The 22,209-nt window shown below is 46.2% G+C and overlaps 1 protein-coding gene across 3 annotated transcripts in view; it reads right to left on the bottom strand.

Annotated features, from left to right (window-relative positions):
* Positions 1-22,209, bottom strand: part of NFATC3 (nuclear factor of activated T cells 3) — a 915,828-nt gene that overhangs the window by 13,860 nt on the left and 879,759 nt on the right. For 2 of the 3 annotated variants that reach the window (XM_077457371.1, XM_077457385.1), the window contains one exon: positions 4,329-4,530. The exons of the other annotated variant lie outside the window; for it this stretch is intronic. In XM_077457371.1, the coding sequence (XP_077313497.1) occupies positions 4,329-4,530 (202 nt within the window). The remainder of the gene's footprint in view (positions 1-4,328; positions 4,531-22,209) is intronic. 3 annotated transcript variants of the gene reach the window in all.

Genomic DNA, 22,209 nt, shown 5'->3' with positions numbered 1-22,209 from the left:
ACTTCAACTAGGTTTGGGCTTCTGTCCTCTAGATCCCCTCAAGGTTAATGAGACCATCAAAGACCTATATCTTTTTGCATGCAACCTTACTTTCAAATTCATGTTTGACAAAGATCACGCCAACTTAAACCTTGAACGCAAACTTGTCAAACGTACTAAACATTTTAGCATGGTGGCACTTCGGGACCTCATGCTCCTTTATGATGAAGGAAATGTTGAGAATTCTCCAACGTCACAAACTGGTTTATGCACTGCACCTTCTCACATTCCCTCTGGAGATTGTGGCTCACGACCTAAATCGCTTTGATTACGGTTGCGTCGATTTCTAGACTTGATGACCTGTCCTGCGATCTGGGCATTTTTACAGGCCACTATTAGGGACCTAAAACAACAACATTGGCATAACATTGCTCCCAACCTTGATTCTAAACATACCAGAGCACTCAAATCTTTACAAAGATGCTCTGATGTTATTATCAATCAAATAAAGGGGGGAACATTGTTCTAATGACACATAATACCAATCCATGTGTTTGACTATCCTCAACAATCGGCACTGGTATCGACCCATTTCCCAATCTCTTACATCCTCTTTGCCCAGGAACTCAGTGTTATTTGCACTGAGGCCTTTTCTTCGGGCCTCACTGACAAGGACACTCTCGAGTTCCTGGTCCCCAAATTTCCCTGTGTTCCCACGTTCTATTCCCTACCTAAAACTCACAAAAATATTCAGACAACCCCAGGTAGACCAATAGTCTCAGGGATAGGCTCCCTAACTGACAATTCTAGTAAATTTGTTGATGCACTCTTGATGCCCCATGTACATAGTCTCTCCTCATACATTCAGAATACTGCGGATCTGTTACAGCATCTTGAGGGGATCCAGATCCCTCCGGACCCCCTGCTGCTTGTGGCGATTGATATCGAGGCTTTGTACTCAAGTATCCCCCACGAGCGGGGCATCCTGATGGCTGGATCCTTTCTATATGAACAAGATACGACCACATGTCCTCTGAATGAATTTATTTTGGAACTTTTAAAATGTATTATGACTAAAAACTACTTCAATGACCAATTATACTTACAGACCCAAGGTGTCGCCATGGGGACGTCCTGTGCTCCAGCTTATGCAAACCTCTATTTAGGGGGCTGGGAGAGGTATGTCCATTCTGACTAAAGATTTGCACCCTTTTTGGAAAATGTGATTTTATGGTATCGCTTCATTGACAATCTATTTTTGGTATGGACTGGGACTAAGGACAGACTCTTGGAATTTGTCCATAAGTTGGACGATAACGACGTTAACCTTAAGTTCACCTTTAAGTTTGACACTGGCCAGATCCCATTTTTGGATATGTCCATTATCAAACAAGAGAATGTCAGTCTAGACACTGATCTCTACCAAAATCCCACTACTGGGAATACATTGTTATATGCCACCAGTGCTCATCCTGAACCACTGGTGCGCAGTACACCTTTTGCACAATATTTGCGCTTGCATAGAAATTGTACATTTGAAAGTGACTTTAGGACCCGAGGCCAATGCCGCTTTTATTAGGAGGTTATTGCTCTACCACTTTGAGAAAGGCATTCAACAAAGCCCTCTCACGACCCAGGAGTTCCTTATTGTATAACCGTCCCAAACCACCTTTCAATAAATCTGAAAGATTCAACAGCCCAACAAACATTTTATAAAAAAATTGGCATTTGTTCACAGAACATCATATTTTGAATAAACGTACGATCCGCACCTGAATTGGTGTTCCAGAGGGCCTGCCCCTTGCGGGATCGACTGACCCATAGCCATTATGTGTCTGTCGACCCGTCAAGAACCAGACCATATGGAATTTTTAAATGTGGAGTGTCCCTGCTGTCCCTGGATTCTTGAGGGGAAACAGATTACTTTACCTAATGGGGAAGAGTTTATCCCACGTACATTTGCAGACTGTGGCACCAGAGGTGTCATATAGCAGATGACATGTAGCTGTAAGGCTTTCTATGTTGGTAAAATGGTCCGTGAACTCAAGCAAAGGATTGGTGACCACCTCTATTACTCAGAGAGTGGTAAACTTACTACCATTAGTAGGCATATCGGATTTTTTCACAGTTATGATACACCAGTTGTCCGGTTCAGTGTTCTAGAGGTGGTACACCCGAATCCTAGGGGGGTGATTGGGACTGAGCAATCCTAGAGGGAGACCCTGTGGATTGAGTGGCTCAATGCCACCCTCCCTCCGGCCCTCAATGAAATGATTTCTTACAAACCATTCTAATGCCTTGTACACACAGTCGGAAATTCCGAAGGAAAATGTCCGATCGGACCATGTTGTCGGAAAATCCGATGGTGTGTGGGCTCCATCAGACTTTTTCCGTCGGAATGTCCGACCAACAAAGTTTGAGAGCTGGATATAAAATTTTCTGACAACATGATCCGATCCGTGTCAATTCCGATCGTGTGTAACCTAGTCCGACGGACAAAATGCCACGCATGCTCAGAATAAATTGAGACGGAAGTGCTCGGTCAAGTAAAACTAGTGTTTGTAATCGATATAGCACATTCGTAACGCTGCAATGTTAAAAATTGTTTAATGCAGCACATTCCCTTTTTCTTTATAATGCTAGAAGAATGAAGATGCTTTGTTGCTCCTATTCACACAGACTTCTCCAAAATTTATTTCTTTATTCTTTTTCCTGATTTCATGAATAGAATATTTTTATTTGTCAGATGTCACAAATCATTTTTTTTTGGTTTGTTTAAATTTTGTGGTTGGTTTTTTAATCGAGATCTCCTTTTTTTTACATTTTGCTCATCTTCGTAACTTTTTTGGTGTGTTTTGTGTGCCAACTTACCACAACACCATTATTATCTTTTTATTTTATTGTTTTATTTTTTAATCTCAAGGAGGTTGTTTGGTGTTGGTGCCCCTTGTTAATTTGACTTTGTATTTTTGAAATGTATCTGCCTACTCACAAATAAACTGTCCCTTTTGAAGTAAAACAAATAGCCAAGTATTTCTTTAAACAAAAAAAACCTTTATTAGGTGTCATAATCAAATAAACAGGAAGGCAACGCTGGAGAAACTGGTCAAATTGGTGAAGCCTTTGGCCCCCCAGGGCACACATCAATTATTTAAATGCAAAATTGGTGGACTGAGGAGTCCATATCTAAAGGGAGAACAGTCCAGTCCAGAAATCCAAGAGATCCCCAGGCTGTGGTCATACAAGAGCCTGCATCTTCTGTCAGACCAGACTGAACCCAGGGCACCACTCTCTGGTCTTCCTTAGGCACTTCCTTCCAGGCTGTTGCTCTGCTCTTGTAGTTGTGGCAGTAGGTGGAGGAGGGCGATGGCCGACTTTCCAACTGCCACTTAACACAGCCTCCTCCCGGCTGCCACTTACCACAGCCTCCTCCCGGCTGTCACTTGCCACAGCCCCCTCCCAGCTGCCACTTGCCACAGCCCCCTCCTGGCTGCCACTTGCCACAGCCCCCTCCCGGCTGAGGTCTTCCTGTGTATGAAAATGGGACATAGTTTTAGATTTTTGGTCATTAATCACACAATTTTCAGCTCATCACTGCTGAAAATTTAATGTTAATAAATAGAACAGACTATCATTCTGAGTCCAGCATTTTTCATTCTTGTCCCAATCATTTTGGTCACTACTGTCTATTGATATGTAAACCACTTTGTTAAATCATAACTTGCTGATCAATAATATCTAGTTAACATCATTAAATGTACAACAAGAAATATCTTCAACAATGCTATACCTGTCTCAAGCTGGGCCCCTCCACATGTTGCTGCCTGGAAGGCCCAGGTTGGACATTGAAAGCCTCAGCTAGGGGTGAAGGAAGCCTTGAAGGAAGACGGTAGAGTGGTGGCCTGGGATCCCTCGGGTCTGCCAGAAAATGCAGCCTGTCATAGTTCAACATCCTGGGGACATAAATGTCACCTGGATCTCCTGATCTCATGGATTCCTGGACCTTCTTGTGCTCCCTCAGACATGTACTCCTCAGGGCACCAATTTTGGCCGTCATGTCTGCCGTGGGGGCCATGATCTTCACCAAAGCAAGCAGTTTCTCCAGCACTGCCTTCCTCTTTCTTAGGTCCTTATAAAAAGGGTTGTTCATGTGCCACAGGCAGGGCAGATCCCTGAGCATATCAATGACTGGCCCCAGAAAATGTGGTTTCTTTAAGGGATCCATATTCTCTGCAAGACACAACACCAGACAAGCCCTAATGTCAGGCTAAACTCTCCTAATCTTGTCCCAATATAAGCCTCAATCTAGAACCAGTATAGGCTAGTGATGTACCAAGTTAAAATTGTACCTTCGTTCTAATGATCGGTGCTTCAGATCCTTCTTCTGCTCACAGATCGTACGTACGACGCATGCGTGTTGCGTTTTATATACAGTGTGCATGCGTGAAACTCCGCCCGCCCCTGACGTTCTTTCTAGTCTATTCCTCGCCCCTTCTGTCTCAGCGCTGTGGTTCCATGGATCAACTGAGGAAACGCAGGTCAGACCTGAAACTGAGGGGGCATGATCAGTACAGAAGGATCAAGTGAGTTCTTCAAAAAAGCAAGTAGTTGTCGTGTGTTCATATTATTATTATTGCTTGCATGTGCTTTGATTTAATGTTGTACAGTTTAAAATGGCCACTTTCGTGATCATGGGTTCAATCGTTCGTAATAAACGTTGTTTGTTCGCCCACTTCAAATATGATGTTTTGCCAAGTTGCACATTTGTTCAGGCCTATTTCTTGTCAAAGGAAGTTTGTTGTCTAGAGGGGTTGTGCCTGTTTCCACAAAAATGGCAAGTTATATTAATGTTAACAAAAATAATGTTATATACACCAAATATGTTGGTTTGTTGTAAAACCCTTTTATAAACGCACATGTGAATGTGCTTTGAGCAAAAAGTTTAATTATCAACAATGTGTGGCTTCCTTTTTCAATGCGCAAAAGCAGTATTTGTAGTAAAGTTGTTGTTTTCTGTGACAATGTATGTTATTTACTAAAGGCAAATCCACTTTGCACTCCAAGTGCAGTTTCCGGTGCACTTTTGCAGGGCACTTGTAATGCATAGTGGATTTGCCTTTAGTAAATAACACCCACAGTGCTTTTTAATTTGCCCCAATCAAGCCATTTTCATGACTCCACACATTTCTGTCATGGTGTGTGTAGCAGACCCACAACATAATAATATTATCTGAAGAAGAGACTGTCACCTCATCTCGCACAGAAATTGGGTTTGCACTGTTGAAGAAAAAGGCACAAAACACAAAAAAAAAAGCTAGGAGACACCTAAAACAAACCCAAGCAGTTAATGAAAACAAAGATTATTGCAGTATGAAAGAGAAATGTATTAAAAAAATGCCTCTCTGACATTGTCTGGCATATCAATCGCCCCCCTACCCACAAAGTACTCCATATATCTGGTTCGGACCTTCTGGGCGCTTTGGGGGGGCAAGCCAGGACGGCCAGCTTCAAGGGCCGTCAGGTTGGCATTTTTAGGTAAGTCTGCGTCAGGCCCAACTGAGGCCACATAGTTGGGTGAGTATTTCTTCAAAAAATTGTGCAGAATGCAGCACGAAAGCACAATATTGATTGAGTTTATATTCTGCCATGTGGATTGGAGTCAAAAATAGGCAGAACCAGCTGGCCATTATCCCAAAAATGTTCTCCACTACTCTTCTGACTCCGGACAGCCGGAAATGAAAGACCCTCATCCAGAAAGGCCGCATCAGATGGTTTGCCAGCGCAAACGCTTCATCCGTGACAAAGACAAAGGGGAGTCCTTCCACATTCTCCTCTGGAGGTGGCAAGCCCAGACTGCCACTCTGGAGACGCCAGTAGAACTCCGTCTGCGCGAACACTCCAACATCCGCCCATTTTTCCCTACATCCACATACAGGAACAATACTATTATACCCTTTGTAATTATAATAGTAGGAACCCGAGTTGGGGGGTGGGACGATGCAGACGTGTTTCTCATCAATTGCACCTCCACAATTGGGAAAGTCCAAACGGGTGGCAAAGTGGGAGGCCACAGTGTGCCATTCCTGTGGCGTTAAAGGAAACTGTGGAGTCAAACAAGAAAAAAAAATAGTCACTTTGCACATCAACATTGCAAGCAGATTAGACACAAACATTTTTGGCCAAGATCAGTATAACATTTTTGGAAATGAGTAGTTAAAGCCAAAAGTATAAGGTCCCCTTATCATATTCCTCCCCCCCCCCCCCATTCCCCACCATGGATGTTTTAGACAGGTAACCCTGAATGCATAAATAATGTTTGATACTTTGGCCTTCCCCTCCTCACTTACACTATTGGCAGCCCACTGGACAGGTAAGAAGTGTCACAATACAAAAAAAAATGAACAAATGGAAGCACATTTTTACATTCTGCTATTACCTATCAAGATAATAATAGGAGAAAAAATACTTTAAACTGTAGCATTTGAAAGTATTGAGGCAGGCCCTTGCACTACATGCTTTGGTGAATTCATCCATAAATCTGACCACAAAAGAAGAAGGTATAGTGTGCATTGGGTTTGGCAAAGTCAGCAGATAGAGGATTGCTATCAGCTGACCTAGCAGTTGGGGGAGGGGGTCCCTAATGAGTTTGGCCCACCAAAAAAACAAAACCTCTGGCACTCTGCATGAATTTAAGCACACACATAACATTTGTACACAATTTAGGGGGTGTTTATGGGAAAGCAATACTATGGAGCTGACAAGATACATTGCTAAGTGACTAGGCTAGAGGTGTATGGGACGAGAAGAGCATACTGGGGAGGTTAGTGAAGGAAAATATGCATGAGGACAAAAAAGGAACTTTAAAAGCCTCCAGCATGCATGAGGACAAGGGGGCACAGCATATCAATTACAGCATATTGTAATCATGGTAATTAGGGAATTATGAAAGAAATACAATACATTAGCAAACATGAAATACATAGAATGTGATGTTAAAGGAGAAAACTTACCTTAATATAGCCTTTCTGCAGGACCTTTATGATGGCAGAACAGGTCTCTGGAATAATGATCTCCAGAGCCTGGGGGGAGATGCATGTGGAGAACTTGAGGTCCTGAAGACTTCTCCCTGTCCCCAAGTACCGCAAAGTGGCAACTAGCCTCTGTTCTGGAGTGATGGCTTGCCGCATGCAAGTATCCTGCCTGCTGATATAAGGGGACAGCAAAGCCAGCAGACGGTGAAAAACGGGGTCCGTATCCGGAGATAATTCCTGAAATCATCAGGATTATTCTCCCAGATCTCACAAAGCAAAGGCATGTGTGAGAATTGCTCACGCTTCTTGCTCCATGAACTCCTCCTTGCCCTGTTCCTGGACTGGGCTCGTGTCAAAGCTAAAAGCCCAACACCAAGCCCCTACACAGCACGAACTCTACGATGAGTATGTACACGAAACATAGCTTCAAAACAGTCGGCTGGTCAGAACGGGCTAACAGAAAGCACCGATAAATAGCAAGGCCTGAAAGAACGAACTGAAAACCAGAAACGAGCAGACAATAAGCTCTGAAAATCAAAGCGTACTATATAAAATATAGGCCGCAATGACAAACAAATGCAAACTGACTACACGCACTGTTAAGCAGATACGCACCCACAAACACAAACTGTAGAACAGTATTGATCTGAAGCACATGTCTGAAAAGCGCGAATCATCTCTAACCAAACTTCTACTAACACGCAATAAACACGAGATTAGCAGAAGGAGCCCAAAGGGTGCCGCACATGGTGCTGAACTTCCCTTTTATAGTCCCGTCGTACGCAGTTTACGCCACCACGTTCTTGATGATCAGAAATTCCAACAACTTTGTCTGACCAAGTGTAGACAACACCAGTTTCGGACAAAATCAGTTGGAAATTATCCAACAGATTTGGTTGTCGGAATGTCCAACCGTGTGTACGGGGGCTTATAATGATTGTGAGTTTTTTCCCAATGATTGTTTTTCCTGTTTTTTCCCTTTCCCCTCCTCCCCTCCCCCCTCCAGTTGTTTTCTCTGCCCCCCCCCCCCACTCTCACATATCCAGTTCACCTTCTGGTTTCCTTCCATCACCACGTCACACTTAAGTGTGTACTTTTCTGGTTTTAAACAATAATACTGGGATTATCATTAAAATAAATTGATGAGTCCTTTACAATCCCCCGCATCTGCCGTGTGGGGGGAATCGATGGGTCCTGTGATCTACTGCCTCTGTTTTTGTGGGTGAGCTGATCTCCTCACTTTTGATTGACTGTAATATTCTCTGCTATGTCATCATATTATTTGCTGTGTTTATTTTGTCATGTGCAAATATCTTATTTACCTTGTAGACTGTCCTCCTGAAGAAGCAGTTTGCCGCAAAACCGGTAGAGGAAATGTTCTATACCCCTCTTCAACAGAGACCTTACAGGGGAACCCGTCGTAGTTTGTTAAACTGCGGTGTATATGATTTTAATATTGTCAATGTACTGATGTATAATTTTGTCTTTATTAAACAATTTGTAATTTTTATAATTTATTTTCTGTGTTTTCCTACTGTGACAGTACAGTTCCCTGTCCTAGTAATTGTCGCCCAGGGTTCTCAAATAGGCAGGCTGAGGGGCTCTAGGAGTATTTAATGTGGAGGAATCTGTTTTATCAGTTTCCTCCAAAGTTTGTAAAATCCACTTGGGGACCTGGAGCCCGGAGATTCCATAGCGTTATGGGTGGAATGGAATCTCCAATCCTGGGACCGGGTTTTTGGAACAGCCAGGAGTCTGGCTGGTTGATTGAGCAGGTGGGTCCTGGGCTTATGGCAGAGTCAGGATTAGGGTTCTGGGCTCCACCCAGAGAGACAGGAGGTCTCCAGGAGTCCAGAGAGTGCAGGTGTGCACTAGAGAAAGCCAGAGACCCAAGTCTGAGGATCAGAGCAGTGAGGGGCTGCTTTCTAGAGAGGCACTGTGTGTGTTAAAGCTGTGCGCATCTGAGACAAATGAGAGCCTGAAGTGGAAGGCCTGAGCAGCAAGGAAGCTGAAAAGAGGTACAGTAGTTGTGCGGGAACCCTGTTATAAGGCCAAGAGGGCTGAATTGTAAAGCCTAGGTGGCAGTGCTGATGAAGAGAGCCAGGTGGCTTGGCATTTTTCATGTATTGTTTTTTTTTTGGCAGAAGAACCCCTGTGTGGGCAACCAATTTTTAATAAAAGTGGGCTGCCATGCCCTAAAACAAAAGTTCCTGTTCGCTGTGAACTTACTGAAAAGACATCTGCCACTGAGTTAAACATCCCCCAATGTTACACTACCAAGTGCTGAGATAGTCCATATAAAAAACCTCTTGGGTTTGGCACCCCCAGAACCCTCGTCTCTTGAAAATTCTTCCATATATAGACCAAAAAAATGAAAAAATAGGATTTTTTGTACTCACCGTAAAATACTTTTCTCTGTAGTTCACTGACTGCTCCTCTCTTAGACCATTGGGTTGTTACGCCACCTTAAGGTGGAGGTGGAGGACTAGGCATAACATGTTAACATGCAATATAAAAACTAGAACTTTCTAGTTCTGCCCAAGGGACGGTCCCTTAGGTAAAAACCCCACAGCCTGCATTGCGGCTTCAGTACGTCAACAAGCAGTATAAAGTAGAGAAAAATAGGAGGGACGGGTGTTGTGTCAGTCTGTGAACTACAGAGAAAAGGATTTTATGGTGAGTAAAAAAAAACAAGGGGTGGGAAAAGAGCATAAAAAACTTCACCCACCATGGCATGTGGGAACTAGTATAGAAACTTTACCCACAAAAAACAACAGTGTGTGGGAAAACAAAATGTTTTACCCACAAAAAACAGAGTGCTCCTCATCTGGGAGTCACTACCTCCAAACTGCCTTAGAACTGCATTAACAAATGCAACAGTGCATTAACTTAAGGTACTGTGTATTTACCAAAAAAACTGAAAAAAAATAAATAAGTACAATTGCAATTATACGGCCACCTACAAAACTTTGCGGCCAAAACAGGCATCAGCCGATGCACTGACATCTACATTGTAGAATTTTGTAAAGGTGTGAACAGACAACCAAGTCACCACTTTACACACTTGAGCGACAGACAGTTGATGTCGGAAGGCCCAAGACGTTCTGAACGTCCTTGTGGAGTGGGCCATGACCGGAAAGGGGGGCACCTGCCCCTTCAAGGCATAGGCCTGTACTACAATCTGATCCACCTCGAAATGGTGGCCGACGAGACCACCATGCCTTTTTTTGGACCAGCCACCTAAAACAAACAAGGAGTCTGACTTCTGAAAGGGAGCCGTAGCAGACAATGACAACCTCAGAGCCCGTACCACGTACAGGGAATGGAGGGCCACCTCTTTAGGATGTGTCGGTTTAGGACACAGAGATGGTAGCACAATGTCTGATGTGGAACGCCGAAACCACCTTCGGCAAAAAAGAAGGTTGCGGATGCAACTCCATCATATCCTTGTGGATAACCAGATAGGGAGACTTGCAAGACAAGGCTGCCAATTCCGCAACCCTCCTGGACAAAGTAATAAACACTAGAAAGACCACTTTCTGGGAAAAAGTCAACAGAGGGATCTCCCTGATATTCTCAAATGGCGGTTTTTAAAGCGACGATAACACTAGGTTCGCACCGGAGGGACTACATGTCGGACCCCTTGAACAAAAGTACTCACTAGGGAGTGAGACACCAGGGGTCGCTGAAAAGACAGCCAAAGCTGATATTTGTCCTTTAATGGTGCTTGAAGCCAATTTCTGGTCTACTCCTTGCTGTAGAAATAGCAAGATCCTGGATATAGAAAAGGAGTACGGAAGCCATCCTTTCCCCTCACACATGGAGATGAAGGCTTTCCAGGTACGATGATATATCTTCCGAGAAGATTTCCATGCTCTCAGCATAGTTGGAATCACAGAGTCTGGAAGTCACGGGCAGCACAGTGGTTAGCACTCTCACCTAGCAGTAAAAAGGGTCGCTGGTTCGAATCCCAACTACGACACTACCTGCCTGGAGTTTGCATGTTCTCCCTGTGCCTGCGTGGGTTTCCTCCAGAAACTTCGGTTTCCTCCCACACTCCAAAGACATGCAGGAAGGTTAATTGGCTTCTGTCCAAAATTGTCCCTAGTATATAAATGGGGACCTTGGATTGTGGGCTCCTTGAGGGTAGGGACCAACGTGAGTGTGCAATGTACAGGTATAGGGACAATTGTACTGGTGAACTGGATGGACTGGTGTCTTTATTGAGAGTCAGGTGTTCAGGACCGGGGTTACATAGTAAGGTTGAATAGCCATGCTGCTAAAACCTTGAGACAGAGGGTCCTCTCGTAATGGCAGTCGCCATGGGGCGTCCGCCACCAGGCACACTAGGCCTGCGTACCAGGGATGCTGGGGCCAATCTGGGGCAATCAGTATTACTGGAATCCATTCTGCGGAGCAGTCGTGGTAACAGTTTCAGCGGAGGAAAGGCGTAGATCAGCTGGTACTGATACCACGGAGCCACCATCGCACTGACGCATATGCCCAAGGATCTCTTGTCCTGGACACGAATCTCGGGAGGCCAGAAGATCCACGTCTGGTGTGCCCCATCGCAGGCACAGTAGCCTGAACACCTCCGAATGCAACGCCCATTCTTCTGGGTCCAGCATCTGGCGAGTCAGGTAGTCCGTCTGCCAGTTCTCCACTCCTGGGATGTAAATGGCCGACAGGGCAGGTACATGTTGCTCTGCCCACTGAAGGATGTGAGCGACCTCCCGTGCGGCAGCCAAGCTTCTTGTTCCTATTTGGTTGATGTATGCCACCGCCGTGGCGTTGTCTGACTGGATCCTGATCGGACGCCTTCAAAGTCTTATCGACCATGTGGAGAGGCATAGCCTGATCACTCTAAGCTCAAGCAGATTGATCGGCAACTTGGATTCCTCCACTGACCAAAGGAAGTGAACTCCTATCACTCCACCCCAGACGGTTAGGCTGGCGTCCTTTGTGATCACTGTCCATTTCAGAGGTAGGAACGACTTACCAAAGTGCCGGGGACCTCAGGCACCAGAGCAGGGAGTCCCTGATTAACTGGCTCACCTGAATCTGTCGTTCCAGGGACAACTGAGATTTGTCCCATTTTGTCAAAATCTCCTCGCTGCAGGACTCTGGTGTGAAACTGGGCATACGGTACTACCTCGAAGGAGGCCACCATGAGTAGCATGCAGATGCGTAGCGATGACCACCTGCAGTTCATCAACAGTTTTACCGCGGCTCTGAGAGTCTGCAGCTTGTCTAAAGGGAGAAACACACTCGCTTCCTTGGAGTCCAGCAGTAAGTCTAGGTACTCCAAATGCTGAGTCGGTACAATCACTTACTTTTTTAGGTTCAACAGCCACCCAAATTCCTGCAGGGTCTGCATGGTGATCGCCACATGCTCCTCTAACTCTGAAGTGAAAGATGCTCTCAGGAGGAGATCATCTAGGTACCCCACGATCGCGATCCCGCATTTCCACAGAAACACCAAAACAGGAGTAAAATACCTTGGTAAAGACTCGAGGGGCTAATGCCAAACCAAAGGGAAGAGCCACAAACTGGTAGTGGGCTTCCCCAACTGCAAATCGCAGAAACCTCTAAAGACGAAGGCATATGGTTATGTGCAGGCACGCATCCTGGATGTCCAAAAATGCCATGGAGTCCCCTTGATGGAGTGCAGCGGCTACTGAGCGAACTGATTCCATTCTGAACCTCTGTACTTTTACAAAGTAATTGAGGGCTTTCATGTCCAAGATTGCATGAACACCTTCCTTTTTGGGGACTACAAACAGGTTTGAGTAGAACCCCTGGAAACGTTCCGATTCCGGAACAGGTACTATCACCCCATGATTTACCAGGTCCCTTACCGCCCCCAATAGGGCCTCCCGGCGAACCAGGAGTCGGGTATGCTGGAGGGGAAGAATCTGTTTTGCGGCCAAGAGAGGAACTTTATCTTGCAGCCTGAGGAAATCAGATCACAGACCCATTAATCGGACAGCCGAGAGGCCCACCAGGCTGCAAACTCCCGAAGGCGACCCAAACCGTCTTGCGGGTGGAGCAAACCTTCATGCGGTAGCACTTTTGCTTGCAGACTTGTTAGATTTGCGGTTCCAGGGATGCTTTGGTCCTTCAGAGGTTGTCCTGTTGGGCTGGGGATGCTTGGTCGAAGCCCTGGGAGGACGAAAGAGCTGTTTGTGAGCGGAGAATGAAGGCCCTTGCTTACGGCGTGGCTCCTTTGCCTTCCTGGCCTGTGGGTGTAGTGTACTCTTACCATCTGTGGCATTTTTAACCACTTAAGGACCAGGCCCCTTTTTCGGACTTGGTGTTTCCATGTTTAAAACAGTTTTTTTTGCTAGAAAATTACTTAGAACCCCCAAACATTTTATATTGTTTTTTTTCTAACACCCTAGAGAATAAAATGGCGGTCATTGAAATACTTTTTTTCACACCGTATTTGCGCAGCGGTCTTAGAAGCGCACTTTTTTTGGAAAAAATTCACTTTTTTGAATAAAAAAATAAGACAACAGTAAAATTAGCCCAATTTTTTTTTATACTGTGAAAGATAATGGTATGCCGAGTAAATTGATACCCAACATGTCACGCTTCAAAATTGCGCCCGCTCGTGGAATGGCGTCAAACTTTTAGCCTCAAAAATCTCCATAAGCGACATTTAAAAAATTCTACAGGTTGCATTTTTTGCGTTACAGAGGAGGTCTAGGGCTAGAATTATTGCTCTCGCTCTACCGATCGCGGCGATACCTCACATATGTGGTTTGACCACCGTTTTCATATGCGGACGCTACTCACGTATGCGCTCGCTTCTGTGCGCAAGCTCGTCGTAACGGGGTGTTTTTAAAAAAAAATTTTTTCTTCTTATTTATTTTAATTTATTTTATTTATTTTTACACTTTAAAAAAAAAAATAATAAAATGGATCACTTTTATTCCTATTACAAGGAATGTAAACATCCCTTGTAATAGAAAAAAGCATGACAGGTCCTCTTAAATATGAGATCTGGGGTCAAAAGGTCCTCAGATCTCATATTTGGGCTAAAATGCAACAAAAAAAAACAAAAAAAGAAAATCTGACATTTAAAAAAAAAATATACCTTTAAGAGGTATGGGCGGAAGTGACGTTTTGACGTCGCTTCCGCCCTCCTATGGTATAGAGACGAGTGGGGGCCATCTTAGCCTCACTTGTCTCTATGCCCAGCCGACAGAAGGACCCGATCGCCTCCGCCGCTACCGACGGCTCCGGTAAGCGGCGGAAGGTGCGGGAGGGCAGCGGGAGGGGGGGTGGCACCTCTCCCGCCGCCGATAGCGATGATCTCGCGGCGAATCCGCCGCGGAGACCACCGTTATCGTACAGCCGACCGCCGCCTGAAGAGATGGATATCTCGGTTGTGGCAGCAGCTGCTGCCGTTACCGAGATATCCCTCTTCAAAAAATGGACGTACATCGTCGTGCGGCGGTCGGCAAGTGGTTAATAATGTCATCCAATGAGGCTCCAAAGAGCCGGTCGACAAGGAAGGGAAGATCCGTCAGGGCTTTCTTAGATGCCTGGTCAGTAGACCAGCATTTTAGCCAAATCAGGCGCCTCAGCACCACTGCTGACACTGAAGTCCTGGATAACAGAGGGAGAGTATCCAGGGCGGCGTCACAAATGTACTTCAGGCCTTGTACGAGTTGGTCTGCTAGTTCCACGCAGACAGGAGAAGCCTGTTGCTCTCCCAATTAACGGTGCAAAAATTTTGCCCACTCGGTTAATGTCTGAGACACAACTGCGGATGCCAGTACTGGTCGCATAGTTGACCTCACAACCATAAACAAGGAACGAGCCACTGCCTCGGCCTTCCTGTCTGTGGGGTCCTTAAAGGCAGTAGTCCCCTCTACCGGGATCGTAGTTACTTTGTTTAACCTGGATACTGGGGGGTCCACGACCGGAGGAGTCTATCACTTTTTGAGAAGGCTCTCTTCAAAGGGGTAATGCACCGCTATGTATTTGGGGACTGAAAAGGTACGTTGCAGTCGACCCCATTCCTTGTAAATTAACTTATCCAAATAAGTTAGATCTGGAAACACTTTAGGTGAACGGGCTGGCTTAAGGGACCCAAAAGGGACCGCTACATCAGCAGAGTGATCTGCTGGCTCCTGAATCTTCAGGGTATCACGCACAGCTGTGATAAGTACTCTAACAAGCGCTTTGTCACGCACGGACCCGGACGGGAACTCATCCTCACTGTCCGATTGGTCCTGGTCAGCGTCATATGAAATGACAGAGCAGGGGTCACCAGCCTCAGCAGGGCCCGAGTCTGTGTCAGAGCTCTCCCTGAAGGACGGGGGGCAGGGGCCGTTTTTTAGCAATGAACGAATTGAGGATCACTGACAAAGCATCCAGAGGCACTGCACTGTCTGCAGGCGAACCGGCTGCAATTGCCTGGATTTCAGAGGAAGAAACACCAATTTCTGAAGCCATGCTGACCCTACCCTGTCTGTCACCTGTTGAGGACTTAGGAAAGTGATGGTCCCACCCTCCTAACTGCTGCTGGCTGAGGGGCTCTTCCCCCCAGGACTCACCACCCTGACTGGTTCTGCGCTGTCCAGCTAGTAGTGCCTGTGTCAGCTCCCAGATGCATAGGAGACCACACCGTGCTGTGCAGATCTGCTCTGAATGGCACTGAAACTGACCAAAAACGTGTTCAGGCTTCAACAAAATGGCCGCCAAGCGTCCAGTATAAAGGACATAATCACAGGGAAAATGGCAGCCGAACTACAGGAAAATGGTCAGAGAGCATGCTGCTCCGTGCCCCACCAAAGATGGGCGTCGAGCACTGTATACCATGAGGGACAGTGAACAAAACAGGCAGATAAATAGCGGTGAAACAGCGCTACAGCAATCAACAGACACAGCCTCCAGGGAGAGACCTAACACATCCAGGGCACAGCTAGCCATCGCAGCCCCCCCAGGTGAGAGCCCCCTGGAGAGCCCCTGTATATGGCACACAGACCGCTCAGCAGCCCAAGCAGCATCCCCCACAGGGAAGGGGGAGGGAAGATAGGGACAGGGAGAGAAGAGAGGTGAGGGACCCCCAAATCAACCTCCCAGGGAATGCCCAGCTGCTCAGCCCCACCGAGGCAGGGAGAGCTGTACTTACCTGTCCTGAAGAGCTGGGAGACATTCCATCACAGACCCACTCTCCGATCAGTACGGGGTGGCGGCTGGCCCAGCACACTGTGACGCAGACATCAGTAGCTCGGTCATGTGTGTGCCCCCAGAGTGATTACACTTGTTATACCTGAAGGGTTCCACATGTACTGCCACTTTAAGGCTGGCTCCACCCAGGAGTGATGCCAAGGGTCAAGGGGTATAGTAGCCATCTTGGACACATGTAAGCAGCATAATAAGATGTACTGTCCTGAGATGCATGTTGCAGTGTACAGTGAGTACTGGAAATAAACTTCCATTGTTCCAGACCAGAGTCTTGTGTCTCTCACAACACAGAGGATATAACAGTGGTAACGAGGATGGGATTTACAAAGTGTCTATCAGTCTGAGAGAGAGACAAAGACATTGTGGATTGTTACCTGGATAAAAGCAATCACAGATCCCAGCAGGAAAATGTCATTGATTGGGACATTAAGTGAATTTGATGGAGAACAGACATCCTGGAGTTCCTGGGTGGAGAGACTGGAACAGTATTTCAGTGCAAATGGCATCCCAGGTGAAAGGCAAGTAGCAGTATTTCTGACAGTGGTCGGTGCTCAGACATATGACACTCTCAGGGATCTCCTTTTTCCTGTAAAACCAGCAACTAAGACATTGGCAGAGCTCCTGACACTGTTAGAGGGTCACTTCCAGCCTAAACCACTAGAGATTGCAGAAAGATTTCGTTTTTATCAGAGGCAGCAGCAGCCAGGTGAAGAAATTAAAGCTTATGTGCTCGCCCTTCGCAGACTAGCCTCTACCTGTTCTTTTGGGGAGTACCTACCTACTGCACTGAGAGATAAGTTTGTCATGGGACTGAATTGTGACTCTAGCCAAAAGAGACTGTTAACAGAGAAAGACCTTACCCTTGCAAAGGCAATTGATATAGCTTCAATGATGGAAATGGCTGTGAAAGATACAGAGGAATTGAACCCCCAGGGCAGAAGAGAAGAGGTGAAACAAGAAGTTTTCAGAACAGCAGTCAAGCCCACAGTTGCAAACTGGAAATACAGACCTCCACAAAGTCTGCAGGTTTAAGGATCAGACCTGTCATAACTGAGGTAAAACAGGACATCTGAAACGAGTTTGCCGGAGCAAGAAGGTGCGAGATAAACAACCTCTGAACCCCAAGACAAAGACCTATATGGTGGGAAGATATACATCATCATCTGAGTCAGAGGATGAGGAAGTGCTCCACAGTTTAGACATACATCATATGCATTCAGCACCCTTTGCAATGACTGTAGAGGTAACCATTGAGGGAAAGAAACTAAAGATGGATGTAGACACAGGAGCAGCAGTTTCAGTTATCACTCAGAAACAATGGAGACAACTTCAGACCCGAACAACTGTCCACCCAACGCCAATCAAACTGCAGACATACTCAAAGCAGATACTCCACCCACTCGGTTATGCAAAAGTGCAGGTATTGTACAAGGGTCAGACAAAGAGACTGCTATTATATATACTAGAGAATGGGGGACCCCCTCTCTTTGGGAGAGACTGGATTGCTCACTTTGGTATGCCAGACATCGCCATAAATCCCTGTAACACTGTGACAATTCCATTAGGAGATAATGAGGGATGGGTGGTGTCCCTGAAGCAGCGGTTCCCAAAGATCTTTGATGACCAGTTGGGAAAAATAAAGCATGACTGTGTGAGACTCAAGCTGAAACCCAATGCCCAGCCTAAGTTCTTCAAAGCTCGCACAGTACCTTTCGCACTCCGAGCAGGAGTGGAAGCAGAACTAAGTCGGCTGGAGGAACAAGGTGTCATCTCAAAGGTAGAGCACAGCGAGTGGGCATCACCTGTTGTACCAGTGAAGAAAGCGAATGGGGACTTGCGCATTTGTGGCGATTTCCGCATGGCACTGAACTCCCAACTGGAAATAGACCAGTATCCTCTACCCAGAGTAGATGACATTTTTGCCTCTCTTGCAGGGGGTCAAAAGTTCACCAAGCTTGATCTCAAACAAGCATATTTACAGTTTGAGGTCCATCCTTCTTCCCGCAAGTTTCTGACCATCAACACCCACAAGGGACTGCATGAGTACAATCGGATGGTGTTTGGTGTAGCCTCTGCCCCAGCCATTTGGCAACGGAAGATGGATGAGATTTTGGCGGACATTCCTTTCACTCAGTGCCTGTTAGATGACATGCTCATCACGGGACGGACGGACCAGGAACACAAGCAAAACGTGGAGCTTGTGTTGGAAAGACTCCAAGAGCAGGGTCTGAAAGTGAACTTAGCAAAATGCCAATTCATGGTGTCGAAATTGGAGTTTTGTGGCCACCTTGTGGATGCAGACGGTATACACACCACAGAAGCCAAGGTTGATGCCTTAGTTAAAGCTCCTGCCCCAACCAATGTCCAGCAGCTGCGATCATACCTTGGCTTACTGAACTATTACCACACATTTCTGCCAGATCTGGCACACACCTTGTTTCCGTTGAACAAGCTTTTGGAGAAACACTCCAGATGGGACTGGTCGGCTGCATGCCAACGCGCTTTTGAAGTCTCTAAGCGGAAGCTGTTGGCGTCACGCATGCTTGTTCACTATGACCTCCAGAAGCCTCTGACCTTGGCTTGTGATGCCCCACCCTATGGTCTGGGGGCTGTACTGTCTCACATCTTACCTGATGGGTCAGAAAAACCAGTGGCATTTGCCTCCAGGTCTTTGACAAAAGCAGAAAGCAATTACTCACACATTGACAAAGAGGCTCTTGCGCTGATATGGGCAATTAAGAAGTTTCATCTTTACCTGTATGGTAGGGAATTCACCATACTGACAGACCATAAACCACTCCTTCAGATCTTTAGCCCTGACAAAGGCATCTCTCAGACTACTGCGGCCCGCCTCCAACGCTATGCCCTGATCTTGGGAGCGTACAGTTATAAAATCCAGTATCGCGGTCATGATGCCAATGCTAATGCAGGCGCAATGTCCCGACTGACAGGGAGGTCAATGGACTCCTCTCTACCGGTCAAGAGTTGTCGTTACACCAGCCTGTCCTTCTTGTCTTCTGGGCAGATTGCAGCCCATACAGCCAAGGATACCTTTCTGAAAACAATACTCTCCTGGGTACGGTCCGGTTGGCCTGCAACCGTCACACAGGATTATGAACCTTATTTCCGTAGGCGTATGGAATTAACTGTGGCTGGTAACTGTGTTTTATGGGGAGACCGAGTGATCATTCCACAGACCCTCCGGAGACACATTCTGGACTTGCTACATACTGGTCATCCCGGGGGCACACGTATGAAACAAAAGGCCCGAGGCTATGTGTGGTGGCCAAACTTAGACTCGGATATCACAACATATGTGAATGCTTGTGCTGGATGTGCACAAACTGCAAGAGACCCTCCTCGAGGGTGCGTCCAGCCCTGGACTTGGCCCACGGTCCCTTGGTTTCGACTACACTTGGACTTTGCAGGTCCGATCAGAGGACACACCTTCTTGATCATAGTGGACGCCCATTCAAAGTGGCCTGAGGTAATTCCTGTTACTCAGCCAACAACTAAGGCAACAGTTTCCATACTGTTACATCTCGCTGCTACATTTGGATACCCCAGAGAAATCGTCACAGACAACGGTGCACAATTCACCAGTCAGGAGTTTCAGCGTTTCTTGACTGCCCACAACATCAAGCACAAGTTGACCGCACCTTACCACCCAGCTACAAATGGTCAAGCAGAGCGGTTTGTGCAGACTTTTAAACGCTATTTCAAAGCTACAGTGGCTACAAGTAAACAGCAGTCCCTGTCACCCCAGCAGCTGGACTCCTTCCTTTCTGCTTACAGAAACACACCACATGCAACCACCGGGAAAACTCCAGCAGAACTCCTTCTGGGTCGGCAGCCATGGACTGTTTTGGACATGCTCTGCCCACAAACAGTCCAGGAACATGTACTGCAGTCCCAAGACAAGATGGTCAAACACCATGAGATCCCCCGATTCACAGCCCAACAAAAGGTATGGGCCCGATCTTATGGGGCTTCCAACACCCGTTGGCTTCCTGCTGTCATTGCAGAGACTTTGGGACCCAAGATGTATAGGGTCTGCCTGGAAGATGGTTCCATTTGCAGAAGGCATGCGGACCAACTGCGTCCTCGTTTTCAACTGCATGAATCCCTGGCGCCGGCTGAACCACCAGTGTTGCAAGGAACTGCTCCCAGCGGATCAGGATGCATGGGAACTGATGATTGGGGGGACTCTGATCTTTTGAACTCAGCTCCAACAGAGCCCTCCAGCCCTGGTCCAGAGGTTGGTTCACCCACTGAGCTGGGTGATCCCTTCTTGGCACCGCCAGTGCCCATTCCAGTCGACCCTGTTTCCTCCGATCCCGAGTCGATGGGTGCCCGTCCTCAATGACACTGTCGCCCTCCTGACCGGTTTCAGCTTCAAGACCGGTTACGAGACTTTCGACGGGGCCACCGAAAGTGATCCAATGACATTGTACCGCCGCAACTGTCCCTGGAATCTTGCTCTCACATCTGGATGCAGGAAAAGTCCTGTGCATCTCCTGTGTTTGGAGGACTGTTATTGGACAGTTATTAGTTAATGTTTTGTGCCTTTTCTCGTTTTTTGTTTTTTTTGTTTTTGTTTTTTTTAGGGATGGATGGAAGGTGTTATACCTGAAGGGTTCCACATGTACTGCCACTTTAAGGCTGGCTCCACCCAGGAGTGATGCCAAGGGTCAAGGGGTATAGTAGCCATCTTGGACACATGTAAGCAGCATAATAAGATGTACTGTCCTGAGATGCATGTTGCAGTGTACAGTGAGTACTGGAAATAAACTTCCATTGTTCCAGACCAGAGTCTTGTGTCTCTCACAACACAGAGGATATAACAACACTCACTGACCACCTCTGGAGCTGAGGCATGTCGTGGCTGACACAGTGTGGAGCACTGGTCTGCACACTCTCGCTGGCCAAGCTGGGGAGACTACAAGGATAAGAGTATCCAGCCTGTCACCCAGCCGGCTGTTGATAGCAGACCACAGGATCTTGCACAAAAAGCAAAGCTTCTGCAAAAAAATCCATGGACCGATGGGCCCGCAGGTCCTTCTCCTTTACTAGGCACAAAAAAACTGAAGCTGCAATGCAGGCTGTGGGGTTGTTACCTAAGGGACTGCCCCTTGGGCAGAACTAGAAAGTTCTAGTTTTTATATTACATGTTAACATGTTATGCCTAGTCCTCTCCTGTGGTGGAGTAACAACGCAATGGGCTAAGAGAGGAGCTGTGTTAGTCGGTGAAGGGTGAATGTATGAGAGATAAAATTGAAATAAATAAAATTATGAATTTCTTTATAGATTTTTAACCATATTACCAATATTGATTGTATATTATATTGAACATATATTTAAATGTTCACATACTTTGAAACAATCAACAGGTTTAAAAAATCCCAGGAAAAAAAACAGACCCCCAAAATAAAAAACCGCCATGCGTGACTCAAAATTAGTTTACATCAAAAAACGAACTTAGCCCTTGTACACCCGGTCGGAGATTCCGACGGAATGTTTCCTATCGGACCGTTTTGTCGGATATTCCGACTGTGTGGTCTCCATCGGACTAAATGCTCCGATCGGACATACTCCGACGGACAAAGTGCCATGCATGCTCACAATCAAATTCGGACACAGAAGCGCTCGCTCAAGTAAAACTACTGCTCGTAATCGATACAGCACATTCGTCGCGCTGCAATGTTAAAAATTCTTTCATGAAGCGCATTCTCTTGTTCTTTACAATGCTGCAAGAATGAACTTCTTTTGATGCTCATAGTCACACACACTTCTTTCGAACGTATTTCCTGAGTCTTTTTTACTCATTTCAGCACTACAATATTTTAACTCCTCACATCTACACAATTTTTTTTTTTGGGGGGAATTTTGTGGTTGGTTTTCTTCATCAACATCTCCTTTTTTGTCAGTTTGCTCATCTTTGCATTTTTGGGGTGTGTTTTGGGTTTCAACTTACCACAACACCATTATTATCTTTTTT

The sequence above is a fragment of the Lithobates pipiens genome, unplaced genomic scaffold (assembly GCF_037356315.1).
Source record: "Lithobates pipiens isolate NorthernLeopardFrog02 unplaced genomic scaffold, aLitPip1_a1.2 Scaffold_10, whole genome shotgun sequence".
Taxonomy (NCBI): Eukaryota; Metazoa; Chordata; class Amphibia; order Anura; family Ranidae; genus Lithobates; species Lithobates pipiens.
Note: the sequence above shows the minus strand (reverse complement) of the source record. Positions and strands in the feature narration are given on the sequence as shown.